Source organism: Pogona vitticeps, chromosome 2 (assembly GCF_051106095.1).
Source record: "Pogona vitticeps strain Pit_001003342236 chromosome 2, PviZW2.1, whole genome shotgun sequence".
Classification (NCBI taxonomy): Eukaryota; Metazoa; Chordata; class Lepidosauria; order Squamata; family Agamidae; genus Pogona; species Pogona vitticeps.
Window position 1 is genome coordinate 313,257,551 of NC_135784.1, and position 14,922 is coordinate 313,272,472.

The 14,922-nt window shown below is 57.2% G+C and overlaps 2 protein-coding genes across 4 annotated transcripts in view; one reads left to right on the forward strand and one right to left on the reverse strand.

The window, feature by feature from the left end:
- Positions 1-11,094, forward strand: part of TLN1 (talin 1) — a 50,395-nt gene extending 39,301 nt beyond the window's left edge. For all 3 annotated transcript variants that reach the window (XM_072993120.2, XM_078384205.1, XM_072993119.2), the window contains 16 exons: positions 494-595; positions 828-947; positions 1,278-1,424; positions 1,658-1,824; positions 1,964-2,147; positions 2,249-2,374; positions 2,502-2,618; positions 2,719-2,904; positions 3,363-3,470; positions 4,580-4,685; positions 5,278-5,402; positions 8,334-8,459; positions 8,573-8,635; positions 9,170-9,352; positions 9,734-9,862; positions 10,011-11,094. In XM_072993120.2, the coding sequence (XP_072849221.2) occupies positions 494-595; positions 828-947; positions 1,278-1,424; positions 1,658-1,824; positions 1,964-2,147; positions 2,249-2,374; positions 2,502-2,618; positions 2,719-2,904; positions 3,363-3,470; positions 4,580-4,685; positions 5,278-5,402; positions 8,334-8,459; positions 8,573-8,635; positions 9,170-9,352; positions 9,734-9,862; positions 10,011-10,142 (2,121 nt within the window). In that variant the 3' untranslated portion in view covers positions 10,143-11,094. The remainder of the gene's footprint in view (positions 1-493; positions 596-827; positions 948-1,277; positions 1,425-1,657; positions 1,825-1,963; positions 2,148-2,248; positions 2,375-2,501; positions 2,619-2,718; positions 2,905-3,362; positions 3,471-4,579; positions 4,686-5,277; positions 5,403-8,333; positions 8,460-8,572; positions 8,636-9,169; positions 9,353-9,733; positions 9,863-10,010) is intronic.
- CREB3 (cAMP responsive element binding protein 3) overlaps positions 1-14,922 on the reverse strand; it is a 196,803-nt gene that overhangs the window by 50,781 nt on the left and 131,100 nt on the right. The window lies entirely within an intron of this gene.

Consider the following 14,922-nt stretch of genomic DNA (forward strand, 5'->3'; position numbering starts at 1 on the left):
TCTAGCCTGTAGTGGCAAAGGGCCGGCCTTGGCCCCTCCATCCCCTCGCAGTGGCTCTTCCAGGCTTTGGCTGGGATCCATAGGCCGTGCATGACCAAGGGGGCAGGGGGGCGGAGGGTGACCCTCAGTGACAGCAGTCACGAGAGTGGGCAGAAGGGAGAGCTTCCGCTGATCCCCGTTTTGGGCAGAGCAGGCACCGCGTCCGGCTCAGGAGCAGCAGGGGAAGAGAGGAGGCGACTGGGCCGGCGCAAGGGATCCCTGTGGAACCACGGCCACCTCTTACGGGCCCGCGGCGGCCGAGAACAGCAGCGCCCACCCTGCTCGGGAAGGGGAGGGCCGCGCCGGTCGGCGGGTGGTGGCATGGCAGAATGCCGAGGCGCCCTTGCTAGCCCGCTGGGCGCCTCCTGGGTGTGCCGGAGGGGGGGAGGAAGCGGGCAGGGGCAGTCCTTCCGCCTGGCCTGCTGAGGGTGCTCCGCTCTTCCCCCCCCTGCAGCTGGACGAGGGCCCCATGGGAGAGCCGGACGGCTCCTTCGTCGATTACCAGACCACCATGGTGAAGACGGCCAAGGCCATCGCGGTCACTGTCCAGGAGATGGTGAGGGGGCCCGGGCTGCGTTGTGCGGGGAGGGGTGGGGGAAGAGATGGGTCAAGGCTCCTCTCCACAGGAATGGGGGGCAGCGCCAACCCCCTTCCGCTGTTTCCTGGGCCTCAGCCCAGCTGCCTTTCCCCCTTAACTCGAAGGGGCTGCTCCCCTCGGGGGCTCCCGACACACACACACACACACACACCCCTGCTGGTTTGACGGCTCCTTCTGTCCCGCTTGGCAGGTCACCAAATCCACCACCAACCCAGACGAGCTGGGCACGTTGGCCAACCAGCTGACCAGCGACTACGAGCAGCTGGCCCTGCAGGCCAAGCCGGCCGCCATGACGGCAGAGAACGAGGAGGTGAGATGGGCCGGGTGAAGGGGTGTGTGAAATTTCCTATGAGGGGTCTGGTCCTGGGGTTGGGGGATGAAGAGCAGGAGCCTCCGCTGCCCCCCCCTTGGCCTTCTGCCGGGAGGAGGAGGGAGCGGGGGCCGCTTGGGGACCTCTTTCTCTCCCTCGGGGCAGCCTCGGCCGCAGAGAAGGAGCCTTCTTCAGGGCAGCACAGCCCCAACAAGGGGGGGCGTGCGGTTGGGGCATAGCCCATCGAGAGCGGTTCTGGGGGAGAGACCAGCCCACCCGGGCAGCGGCTTCATTCTTGCCTTCCCACCCACCCCCACCCACCCCTTCCAGATTGGCTCCCACATCAAGCACCGTGTGCAGGAGCTCGGCCACGGCTGCGCGGCCCTGGTGACCAAGGCCGGGGCGCTGCAGTGCACGCCGAGTGACGCCTACACCAAGAAGGAGCTGATCGAGTGTGCCCGCCGAGTCTCCGAGAAGGTACCCGGGGGGGGAGGCAAGCGAGCGGAGGGGAGGGGAGGCAACAGAAGTCCCTTCTTCCAGAGCAGCAGCAGCAGCAGCAGCAACCTCTTCCTGGGGCCCTGGGATTCTGCTCTTCGCCCTGTCTCAGGCACTCTGATGGGGAGATGGCCTGCAGGAAGCGAAAGATGACTGTCCCTCTCCTCCCCCCCCCCCGCTCCCCCTGCTCCCCCCTGTTGTCTTCCCCCCTCCAGGTGTCTCATGTCCTTGCAGCCCTGCAGGCAGGCAACCGGGGCACCCAGGCCTGCATCACAGCAGCCAGTGCCGTCTCCGGCATCATTGCCGACCTGGACACCACCATCATGTTTGCCACGGCTGGGACCCTCAACCGAGAGAATGCCGAGACCTTTGCTGACCACAGGTGCCGACCGTGGGGTGGGCGAGGGGTCCCCCATGAGGCCCCCTCAGTGGGCCTGGAGCGCCTTGCCTGCTCCCACCCGTTGCCCGTCTGCCTGACTTCCCTTCTCCCCCCTCCACCCCCCCACCCCGCTCCTTGCCAGGGAGGGGATCCTGAAGACGGCCAAGGCCCTCGTGGAGGACACCAAGGTGCTGGTGCAGAACGCCACCGCCAGCCAGGAGAAGCTGGCCCAGGCGGCGCAGTCCTCGGTCGCCACCATCACCCGCCTGGCGGACGTGGTGAAGCTGGGGGCGGCCAGCTTGGGCTCCGAGGACCCCGAGACTCAGGTGAGGATGGCGTGGCTGCCCGTGGCCCCTGCAGCCGCCTTGGGCTCGTCTCTCGGGGCCGCTCAGCTTGACTCCCATCCCCCCTCCCCTTGGTGCCCCAGGTGGTTCTCATCAACGCGGTGAAGGACGTGGCCAAAGCCCTCGGTGATCTGATCAGCGCCACGAAGGCCGCCGCGGGCAAGTCTTCCGACGACCCGACTGTCTACCAGCTGAAGAATTCTGCGAAGGTCAGCCCTCAGGGTGTGGGGGGTGTGGGGCTGCAGGCCGGGTCTGGCGGGTGGGGGAGGGAACGCCAGGAATCCGGCCCCACCTCTGGCCCGAGGCTGAGCTGCCCTGCGGCCCCTCGCTTTCCAGGTGATGGTCACCAATGTCACGTCGCTGCTGAAGACGGTCAAGGCCGTGGAGGACGAAGCCACCAAAGGGACTCGCGCCCTGGAGGCCACGATTGAGCACATCCGCCAGGAGCTTGCCGTGAGTGCCGCCGTGGCCGTGGCCGGTGGGGGGGGGCGGGCGCCCCTTTGTCCCACCCCTCTCTGCCTCTGGCCTGACCCCAGCTGTGGGTTCCCCTCAGGTGTTCTGCTCCCAGGTTCCTCCGGCCAAGACCTCCACCCCAGAGGACTTCATCCGCATGACCAAGGGCATCACCATGGCCACGGCCAAGGCGGTGGCCGCCGGCAACTCCTGCCGCCAGGAAGATGTGATCGCCACGGCCAACTTGAGCCGCCGTGCCATCGCTGACATGCTGCGCGCTTGCAAGGTGGGAGTCCTGGAGGAGGGGTAGGCGGCAGGTGGAGGCGGGTGTGGGAGCTCCAGCAGGTTATTCCTGTAACCCTTCGGCTTCCAAGGCACTGCTGCCCCCTCGGTTAAGATTTGGGTCACGTGGAATTGCCCTCCGTGGGGGAAGATGGAGGGACTGGGAGGGACCCCTGCGCTGGAAGGGTTGGACGGCACGCAGAGGCTGCCTGGAGGGGTCTTCATGCCAAGACCTTTTCTTTGTGGGGGGGGGAGAGCAGGCCCGTGGCCCCTTGCTGGGGCCTCCTGGCCAGGACCAGGAGCGGCCAGCAGCTAGAAAGGGCTCCGGCGGGTCGCTGGGCCAGGGGCCTGGCCTGCTCCCAAGGCTCTCGGAGGGGGCCCCTGGCCCTCCCTCACCCCTGGGGCGGAAGGGTCTTGGCGGGAGCGCCTGCTCCTCCTCCGCCTCACAGCTGTCCTTTCCAGGAGGCCGCCTACCACCCGGAAGTGAGCGGGGAGGTCCGGCATCGGGCTCTGCGCTTCGGCCAGGAGTGTGCCAGCGGCTACCTGGAGCTCCTGGAGCACGTGCTGGTGGTAAGTGTCCGTCCGGCCCCACTGGCCCGGGTCCCTTGGGTGGGTGCCCCAGATTTGCGCAGCATACCCCCCACCCACCCCCGCTCCTGCCCCCCCCCCAGGCAGGCCTGAGTTTCCTCTCTCACCCGTCTCTTCTTCTTTCCCTCCCCCCTCTGGCGGGCAGCCGGTGAGTATGGCGTGTGGTGCATGCGTGCCAGTGTGTGCCAGCTGTCATGCCGTGTGTGCACGCCAAGGAAGGCGGGGAGGCAGCCGGCCAGAGAGCAGGGAGTGGGGTCGGCTTTCAGGAGCAAGCCCAGGCTGCTGCAGCCTGGGCTGGCAAAGTCTGTTAGGGGCATGGAAGGACATCGCAGGCCGTCCCAGCCCGGAGAGTGTCCTGCCAGGGTCTGAGATGCCCTTGCGTGTGAACGCTGGAGACCCAGCATCCCCCCTCCCCAAATCCCCAGCTGCAGTGTGACTGACTAACTGGGTGCCTGGCCTTTGTTTTGCAGGGGATTCCCAGGGGAGGGGAAGGGAGGGGGTCCCAGCATGCTGAGACCCCCAAGGCCCTCGGGCTGGAGTGGGGAGAGACTGGGCTCCCAACAGCTGTTGACTGGGGGAGCCAAGTGGGCTTGTTGCTCGGGGGGGGGGCTCGCCCCAGCCCTGGCCCTGGCCCGAGTGGGAGGCCCACAGGTGTTGGCAAGGGGGCTGCCAGGCCTTGGCACCCGCCCTGCATCTGGAGCAGATGGCTTTGGAGGCCCCCAGCCACCCCCAGGCTGGGGCAGGACCCTCCAGCCACGCGCTCCTTGCATTGCCCCCACCCAGCAGCCCCCCTCAAGTGCCTCTTGGCCCCACTCCGGGGCCCTCCTCCCCCACTCCGCTCTGCTGCAGGCAGTCCGTCCTTGACTTCCTTGCCTGATCCCGTCTGGCTCTCCTGCTGGGGGTTCTCGCTGGAGCCTTCCTGGCGGGCAGGGCAGGCCTTTCTTCCCACCGGATTCAGAGGGCCAGCAGCCTCTTTTCCTGCTTCCTCCAGCCTGCTCCCAGGTCGGGTGCCTTAGGCGTCTGTGTGAGCCTTGACTGGGCACTCAGTTCTTCCTCCTCCTCCTCCTCCTCCTCCTCCTCCTCTGGCCCAGGTCCTCCAGAAGCCAAGCCACGAACTGAAGCAGCAGCTGGCGGCGTATTCGAAGCGGGTGGCTGGCTCCGTGACGGAGCTCATCCAGGCAGCCGAAGCCATGAAAGGTGGGTGGGGGAGGTGGAGGCTCCTGGTCCTTCTCCCCGTCCCAAGCTGCTGGCCTTTGGACACGGAGGCTGCAGGGTTCCGGTGCTGAGAGCGGAAGAAATGTGCCGGCCCTTGCGGGGTGGGGGCTGCAGGGGAGACGCCTTGCAGACATGGCGTCAGAATGGGATTTATTCCTTCCAGTTAATACCTGACCCTCTTCCCTCCTCCCTCTATTTGATTTATTTTGAATGCTTCCCATCTTGCAGAATTATTTAATTGTGTTATAATTTTTTTCTTTATATTTGTTATGTTTTTATGTTGTAAGCCGCCTAGAGTAGTCAAAGCGACCAGATAGGCGGGGTATAAATAGAATGAATGAATGAATGAATGAATGAATGAATGAATGAATAAATAAATGAATAAATAAATAAATAAATAAGTAAGTAAGTTTATGGGTCCACAGGGTTACTGGCCGAAGTGCTTGCTTTGCCAGAGCAGAGAAGAACGTGGGGTGGGAAGAAGAGGGGAGGGGAAGGGAGTGAAGAGGAAAGCAAGGGGAGGGGAAAAGAGCAGGGTCTCCTCACGGCCTCTCTCCTCTCCTGCCTCCACCAGGAACCGAGTGGGTGGATCCCGAGGACCCCACAGTCATCGCTGAGAACGAGCTGCTGGGAGCAGCCGCAGCCATAGAGGCCGCCGCCAAGAAACTGGAGCAGCTCCAGCCCCGGGCCAAGCCCAAGGTCGGGTGCCCCCCCGGCTCATTCCCCGCCCCCCCATCCCAGCTCGCCTTGGGCGCCAGGCTTGCCAGGCCTCCTCCTGCTCATTGGCCCACACAAAGTGGCCGAAGGAGGGTGCGGCGGGGGGGGGGGGTCCTGCCGTGTCTCTGCCCTCCCACAGGTGGCAAGAAGCAGCCAGAGGGGGTTCAGGGAGCGCTTCTGGGAGGCGGCTCACCTCTCCCACCTGCTCTCTCTCTTTCCACGTAGTGCGTGTGTGCCCTGAGGCACACCCTGTCGTGCTGGTTCAAAAGGACATTTCTTCCCATCAGAGAATCCTAGAACCAGCCCGTAAGGCCACTGAGTCCAAACCCTGCTCAAGGCAGGAATCCAAATCAAAGCAGATCCGACAGGTGGTGGTTGTCTGATTTCCTCTTGAAGGCCTCCTGCACTGGAGCGCTCACCACCACCTCCCCCGGAGGTCATGGGTCCCATCATCGTTCCACTCTAACAGTTAGGATGTTTCTCCTGATATCCAGTCGAAATCTGGTTTCCTTTAGCTTGAGGACATCATTAGGTGTCCTGCACTCTGGGATGTGATTCAGAACAGATCCTGCCCTTCCGCCGTATGACGGCCTTTCTGTCTCTTAATGTATCTCCCCTCAGTCTTCTTTGCTCAAAGCTAAACATGCCCAGTTCTTTTATTCTTTCCTTCTAGGGCTTGGTTTCCAGTTCTCTGATCATCCTTGTTGCCTTTCTCTGAACTTGTTCCAGTTTGTCAATATACTTCTTGAAATGTAATATCCAGAACTGGACACAACACTGAAGATGAGGCCTAGCTAGTGCTGAATAGAGAGGAGTTTGTACTTCATGCCATTTGGAGGCTATTAATGCAGCCAAAAAAAGATTTTGCTTTTTTTGCAACCACAACACATTGTTGGCTTATATTCAGCAATGTCAAGATATATTACACCTGCTGCATTCCCTCTGTTTACCAGAGAGGTTATCTGAATCAAAGAATGAGATCAAAGAATGAGATCAAGTTCATATTGGCTTCTAGTTTTTACTGCATTGTTTTCAAGGTGTCTGCAGAGTGACTGTTTTATACTCTGTTCCAAACTTTTTCATGGGATTAATGTCAGGCTGACCAGCCTGTAGTTCTCTGCTTGCTCCTTTTTGCCCGTTTTGAAGTTAGGGATAAGGTTTGCCCTCCTCCAGTCATCTTCAGCACCTCCAGCACTTCACCTGTCCTCCAAGATTTCAAGAAAATAATAAGATAGTGGTTCTGAGAGTTCTTCAGCCGGTTTCTTCAATACTCTTGGATGCAATTCATCCAGTCTTGGAGATTTAAACTCATTCAGAGTAAGTAGCAAGGCATTCCTTGACTAGCTGTTTATCAATCGCAAGCTGCAATCCTCCTTTTGTACTTCACATTTGCTTGGAGAGTCTTGGACTGCCTTTTGAGAAAAGACTGGTCTGAAGTAGGAATTGAGCAGTTCTGCCTTTTCTTTGCCTGTTATCATTTTCTCATCCCCATTGAGTAGCTGAGCCACTGTTTCTTTTCTCGGTCTTTTCTATGTACATGCCTAAGGAATGATTTTTGTTGTTGTTGCTTTTAGCATCTCTTGATAACCTCAGCTCATTCTCAGCTTTTGACTTCCCTTAACACCATCCCCAAAATTCTTTGTTAATTTTCTGTACTCCTCCTTTGTGTCCTGGCCTTCCTTCCACTTCCTATAAGGAAAGGGAGGCCTTTCTCTCAGCTGCACCACCCTCCCAGGTGCGTTTGGGGAAGACATAGGAAAGGGCTGCCCCTCCCCCCCCCCAACTTGGCTGTCCTTCCACAAGCAGACAAAGGCCTTTCTCTTTGGGCAGGCTTTCTGATGGTGTCTGGCTGTCTGACAGAGGTTTTTAAATGGATTCTTGTGCCTTATTACTTTAAATATGTTTTTGGTGTTGATTTTGTTTACCATTTTAGTGTGGTATTTGATTCTTTTTAAATTTGTGTATACCTTCTGTTTCTAGCATTTAAATGTTGTCTTTTATTGATGTCAGCCAGCTTTGGTCCTTTTTAAGAAAAAGGAGGAGGTGCGGTCTTGTCTCTTTTCAGGTCCTCTCTGAGCTTTTGGGCATCCCTGCAATTCCTGGCTACAGTACTTGTCTGTACTCCTCTTTTGTGGCCTGGCCTTCTTTCCACTTCCTATATGTGTCCTTTTTTTGTTTTCAGGTCCTCTCTGAGCTTTTCATGAAGCCACACTGGGCTTTTCTTTTTTTGCTGTCTCCCACCTTTGTTGTTGTTGTTGGAATTGTTAATTTTTGTCCCTTTAGAATTTCTTTTTAAAGAAACTCCCACCCATCTGATGTCCTGCCATGGGACCTTACCTGTCATCGCTCTGAGTTTATTAAAATTGGCTTTCCGAAAATCCAGCGTCTACACATGGCGACACTCTGCTTTTGTTTCCTTTGAAATCACGAACTCAAGCAGAACGTGACCCCTTTCCCCCAGAGTTCTCCTCTTGCTGCCACTTTTTACACCAAGGCATCTCTTTTGGTTAGAATCAAGTCCAGGATAACTACTCCTCTGGTTTCTTCCTTCGCTTTTTGTACGGGGAAATTATCACCGAACAAGCCAGGGATTTCCTGGAAGGGCCGTACTTGACAGAATTTGCCTCCCAACCGTTTTTCATTTTTGGGTCCTCTCTGAGCTCTGGGCAAAGAGCCCCTTCCTGCCCGCAGTTGCAGCAGCCTCTGCTCCCAGCTGTTCAACCAAGGCATCCGGGGGGGGAGAGCAGGTTGGATAGCGGGTCTTGCTTTGGAATCACGCCCCAGTGCCAAGAGGCCCCCGTCCACACACACACAAACGCACCGTGAACCCCTGCCGCCCCCTCCCCTCGAGGCCCCCAAGCCCCTCTCTCTTGCCCCTCTCTCCCCACTGATCCAGCACCTCTCCCCAAGCAGCAGGCGGACGAGAGCCTCAACTTTGAGGAGCAGATTCTGGAGGCGGCCAAGTCCATCGCCGCGGCCACCAGCGCCCTGGTCAAAGCAGCCTCGGCGGCCCAGAGGGAGCTGGTGGCGCAAGGGAAGGTGAGTGGTGGGGTCTTTAGGGTCCTGCAGGGGGGGGGTTGGGGGGGAGGCAGCTGGCCCAACCTCGAGGGAGTCCCCTTGGCCTCCCTCACGGCCCTTCCTCTTTTTCCCAGGTGGGGGCCATCCCGGCGAACGCGCTGGATGACGGGCAGTGGTCCCAGGGCCTCATTTCAGCCGTGAGTATCGAAGGGCCCAAAGCGGTGGGAGTGGGGAAAATCTCTTCCAGGCTGTGCTTCCCCCACCCCCCCACCCCCGCCGCCCCCCCCTTGGTTGATGCTTGGCTGAAGATGGATCCCACCCAGCAAGAGGCACCTCGTGCAAAAGAGCACAGGCCTGCACGGCGGCCAATTTAAAAAAAAACACCCGTCTGTTCTGCCACCGAGCCCACCCAGGCTCTGGGAAGATGATTCCTAGAAACCTCCCACAACCCTCGGGCCTGTGTTAGTTCAGCTAGACCTGAATCCCAGGTGGGGGGGGGGAGGTGAGAGGCAAATGGGGCCTGAAAAGGTGGCCTGAGGAGCAGGGGGGAGCCGGCCAGCCGGGCCTCCTCATGGCTGGTCACCTCATGGCTTCGCCCACCCCAGCCCTGCTCCCTTCTCCCACGCGGGGGGGGGTGGGGGTGGGGTCGGGAGCCTCTGCTTTTGCTGCAGCCCTGGGCTCTAGCCCTCTCCTTCCTCTCCTTCCCTTCCTGCCTTTCTCCCGCCCGGCAGGCTCGGATGGTGGCGGCCGCCACCAACAACCTGTGTGAGGCGGCCAACGCCGCGGTCCAAGGCCACGCCAGCGAGGAGAAGCTCATCTCCTCCGCCAAGCAGGTGGCCGCCTCCACGGCCCAGCTTCTGGTGGCCTGCAAGGTCAAAGCAGATCAGGACTCGGAGGCCATGAAGCGCTTGCAGGTGAGCGTCTTGAGGGGGTTGGGGGGCGAGAGCTCTGGTATCCTCTGGGGAGGCGCCCTTGAGGCCTCAACTCTCTCTCTTAACCCCCCCCCACCACCACACACACACACACACACACTCCATTTAGCTCTAAGGAGCTGCCTGTGCAGAGGCTGGGTGGACAGGAGGGGGGGAGTTGCTTTTACGGGGGGTGGGGGTGGGGGTGGGGGTGTCCAAGAAGCCCTCCTCCATGGGCGGGAGGCACCTGCCTTTCCCCCCACCCTTGCTTCCCAGGCCAGGCCCAGCAGTGGAAATGGTGGAAGGCTTCGTAGCCCCACGGGGTGGGGGGCACGGCTCCCAGGCGGGGGCTTCTCCCCTCCCTGACTCTCTCTTGCCACTCAGGCGGCCGGCAATGCCGTGAAGAGAGCATCGGACAATCTGGTGAAGGCTGCCCAGAAAGCCGCTGCCTTCCAAGACAGCGAGAACGAGACGGTGGTGGTGAAGGAGCGGATGGTGGTGGGCATCGCTCAGGTGAGTTCCCCCCCAAGGCAGGAGGGTTGGGGGGGGTCTGGGAGGGACTGGCTGCTGCCTTCGGGGGGGTGGGCGGGCCACTGGCTCCCCGCCTGGAGCAAAGAGGCGCAAAGGCTGATCTCCTGCCCGCCTTCCTTTCTGCCCTTAGATCATTGCTGCCCAGGAGGAGATGCTGCGCAAGGAGCGGGAGCTGGAGGAGGCACGCAAGAAGCTGGCCATGATCCGGCAGCAGCAGTACAAGTTCCTGCCATCGGAGTTGCGGGACGAGGGGCAGAACTGAGCGATCTCCGCCACCGCTGCCTGCTGCTTCCCTATTTAAGGCCCCGACCCTTCCCTCCCCACGAGCAACAGCAGGCTGGGCCCCCGCTTCTCGCTCACCCACGAGTCCTGCTCACCGAATGGGGCCACTGCCACGTGCCACACACGCTGGACTGCCTTTCTGGGTTGGGAGCCGCCCTGCAAGGGCTTCCCGCCCCCCCCCCCCCCCTGCCTTTTCTTCCAGGAATCCTGTGCCTTGGTGGCTCTCTCAGCCTGCTTCTGCCTTGGGGGGGAGGGAGGATGCTGGTGAGCTACGCTTCTTCCCGAGGGGGCAGATTGTGCCCCCTGCCCTGACTATGCAACAATGGGGGGGGCTCTGCTGCCCCTCCCACCTGCCCATTTTGCCTTAAATTGGATTGAGCCCTCCCCTCTGCCTTGCCTCAGAATAATTTGGCAGAAGGGGGAGAGCCTGTCCACACCCCTTGGCAGAGGGGGGGCATGGAAGCCGCTCTCTCCCGGCCCCCTCCCCTCCCTCCTCTCCCTGCTGCTGCTGCTGCTGCTGCTATTCTTAATGTCCTCGTGCCTCTCGGGTGGGCCCAGAACCACCCTTCCCCTGGCCTGGGTTCGGCCTCCCTCCTGCCCGCCCACCCGCCGGCTCCCACCCTCCCAGGGCCTCCCCCCGGCAGAGGCCGCCTTTCCGCCTTGCTCTGCCCTGCCCGGCCCTTCACTGCACAGCCCACCCACCCAACAGGCTTGGCGCCTTCTTTGACGGGGACTCTCCACCTGCCAAGGCTTCTCACCTTTTGTAATTTTGATACTTTCTCAGTCAAGCTGCCTGTGTAAATTCTGGCAGGGAATCAGGGAGGGAGAAGGATCCAGTTGGACGAACGGAAGGATGGGGAAGGTCAGCAAGAAATCAGGGGCGTCCAAGGATGCCTGGAGAGGGCCTTCCTGAATAAACTGGTTTCCCTGCAGCGTCCATGTCTGTGTCATGTGGGGGGCGGCCGGGTGAGCGGGCGGCCAGGGGAAGGGCCCAAATTGGCCGGCCAGCCGGCCCCCCTGCTCCTCGGAATGTGTCCCAGCTGAGGTGGTCACCCAGTGCCTGGAGACCGCCCAGTGGCTTTGGGGAGGTGATGCCCCCCTCCGCGCCCCCTTTGCGGTGGGGCTTCTCTGCCCTCGCCGGCACCACTCCTCGCGGCCTCAAGGTTGGGCCGAGCAGGGGCGTCTGTGGGTGCTGCCGTGTGTTTGTGTGCAGGTCACACCAGCCCCCCCCCGGGGCTCCTTGCCTGCGCTCCCTGTGGATCCACCGAGTGGCAGACCCATGGCATGGGGCCCATGGCGATGACCTTGTCTGCTCCCATCATCCTCTGCCCCTTTCTGATTGGGTGGTTTAGTTTTGGGATCGGTGTTCTTCAGAACCGGCATGTCTCCATGCTAAGATATTGGAGCAGATTGCGAGGGGTGGGGAGACGGGGGGAGCCACAGAAGAAAAGTTGGCTTTGTGTGAATTCTGTGGGGCAGCAGCCAGACGCAGTGCCTGACTGGCGGCTGGGTGTCCCGGGGCACCTGTAGCCCTCTCCTGGACTCAGGCCTTCCCTTTCTGTTGCTTCTGTGCTTGACTCCCGTTTGCTGCTCTGGACACGTAACTCGTCGGTTCTCAGTCACCCTGGAGCGCCTTCTGTCCACACAGTGTGTGTGCGTGTGCGTGCGTGCGTGCGTGCGTGCGTGCGTGTAGAGGCTGCCCATGGCAGCGGTGTCCTCTGATTCTGTGGCTCACCTTTGCCGCTTAGAGCTGCTCTGTACACCCTTTGCCTCCCAGTCTGTCCGCCCTGCCATTTTCAGAGGGAGAAGGTTGGGATACGAACCCCTTTGGGCTGCCCTGAGGGTGAGGGTCCCTGTGCTATTGGGATGGGAAGGGCCGGCCTTTGGTTTCTAGAGCTTAAAAGACCCATGGTTAGTGGGACGTTCCCCCATGGAGCGCCTGCTCCGTCCATCACTCATCCCCTCAGTTCCTTTTTTCTGCCGTGTTTGCTAAACCTGTTTCAGAGACGAGAGCGATCTATTGAATTTATACTTCCTATAGAATCATTTATTTGCTTCAAATTCCTTTCAGTTATCGTTCTTTATTAGCTGTTTCCCCTGTGAGTTTATTCCCGTTTCTTCTCTACCCGTGTTTTGCCGATCCCTCCCATGACCATTTTTCCCTCCTGTTTCCCATTCTTTTATGGCCCCCTTCAGGCCTTTCAAGCGGTGCATTCTCTGTGGAAATAATATCCCGCTAACCGACGGCCACGACTGTTGCCTCTTCTGTCTTGGAGAACAACATTCTACATACTCTGCTCCGAGTGTAAAAGGCTAACTAAACCTGCTCTAAAACTGTGTTTACAAAGATTGAGGTCTTACCTCTGGGAAAAATCTCTGAATCCGCCTCCAGTTGCTATGGAGTCTGCACAATCTCCAGGCCCTCGACCTGATAGGCAAGATCCACCCATGCCTGCTTGCAGGCCCTCAATTCCTCATCATCATAAGGACAAGTCAAAATCCGTGTCAACGTCAAAGGCCTTGACTCAGTCTCTAGATTCTTCTAAGAAGAAAAAAAGACAAGAGGACCTCTAAGAAATCGAAGAAAACTACAAAGTCCACTCAGCTCGACCCACCACAGCCAATTCTTCCATTTCCCATCCTGGAAGAATCATCTAGAGATGCTCCGGGCTCTCTGTCTGACAGAGATGACCCTTCTCTACCTCTGCTGGTAGCTTGTTGCCGATTTCCTGACATCAGCCTTTGGGCATCTTCTTCTGTAAATATTGTAACTGCACTTCTCATATGGAATTCCTAGGGTATTTGTAATGAACTACTAATAATTCTTGGTCTTGCTCCACTCTGCAGTAGCATACTGTGCTCCACTGCTGTAAAAATCTCTTTATCCACAGATAATTCAGGCAGTGAAGAACGCCTACTAAAAGCCATATTTTTTTTCCTCTGCTCTCTCCCTGCAGCCTTAGCCGAAGCACTCAACTCAGGGAGAAGCTGTAAAACAATAAAGCTGTCAGCTTGACAGATACTATCAGTTCCCTCAGGAATCTGTCCTTTTGATTCTGGCTTAGGGCTGGAAAAATTTTTTAAACTTTATTTAATTTCTTTTTCTATCCTGGTTGGCTTCTTATAGACTCCTGCTACTTAAAGCAACCAAAAAAAAAAAAAACAGTCTTGCCACTCTATCACCTTGATGACTCGAGCTGGCACTTTATCACAGCAAAAAATGCCTGTTCCTACTGAACAGTAGGAACAGAATCTCTCCTTGCATCAATCAGCCTAAGCCTTTTGCATAGGATTTTTCTCCAGTCAAAACAATTACCAACTTTCCCTGCTTCGGCCTGAACGTTACGCCAGGGAAGTTTCTTTAGTCATAAATTAATTAACAGGTCTGTTCGCTTGTCTGCTTCCATAAAACAATTAACAGCGCTTTCAAGCCGTTAAGCAAAGCGCGTGTTTCAGATTCCAGCTTCCAGCCTGTTGTAAACATGGCGCGTGATTAATATCCCACCGCTGCCACCATGTCGTAAAAGCGAGCTTCCTAAGAATCTGCTTTTACATGGAACAGAGAGGTGTCCGGAATGATCAGTTCCTTATCAGGTAAAACTGGGTCCTTTAATTTTACCCTAGGCAACTGTTTCACCCCTTCTCCCAAGTCTGATCCGATTTTTAAATAAATAACATCCAGGAGTTCTAGAAGATTTAATCTTCCTCCTCTCTTATAGGTAAGACCCTAAATTGGTAGCATTTAATTTGGCCTGATTAAACAAATCAGTAGCTTATGGTCTATTGCAAGAAGCCAGCGTTCAGACAATCAGCCTTTTTATATTTTATTAGAAAAATAGAGATTAGCTATAAATGAATTTAAATGAGCAAAACATGACATCTTTACATAAACAATCATTTCCAAAAGACCCCAGCCATCACCACATTTTCCTCTATAAAAAAACCAAAATAACAAATAAGCTAACTACATTTCCAAACAGAGTTTTATCTTACTGTTAATTTGAAAAATAAGATCCTTTTGTAGCTTTTCTTCTGTCGTTCATTCTTCCGTGCTGGAATTCTCTTGCTGCGTTTGGGCAGTCGTCCAGGCTGTGCCTCCGTCCATCTTCTCCCCCTCGGTTCTCTTCTCTCTTCCCATCTCTCTTAAATCAAGCTTTGATGTCCTTGTCCGTCTGAGTTGAGATAGTTGCCTGGCTACTAGATAACGGTCACCTTGTTCTTCATAGTTTTTTCTACTGCAAAAGAACTGACCTTGGAGATCCTGCTTCGATTTAACTCGCACACAGACACGAACAAATTTTTAGCCTAAGTTCGCTCCTATAAAATAAATCACTCTTCATCTTTCATAACCAAATTCATGACACTATCCAGTTCCGATTCGTCTCGCCGCTCTCCTAGAAAACATCAGGAGAAGAGAAGGCATCACCTGCTCTGTACACCCTCCCACACCGGGAGTGCTACTATTATCCACAATCCTCTCGATACCACTTCCAAGATGATAGAAGAGATAGATACTACCAATATGACCCATATCTACCTCAAGAATAGTTATCGTGAGCCTAAAAGGGTCTGCTATACTTTACTGTATCCACCCCGATCCTCACCTTCACTCTCTCCATCTCCTCCTCAACATCAACACTGGCCTTAGCATTCAATACTGACTCATACAACCCTTCCGTCTAAACCAACCTTGAAATGCCCTTCATTGACTGTGGAACATTCTCAATCAAAGCATCCTAAGCATTTCTCTAAACATCTTC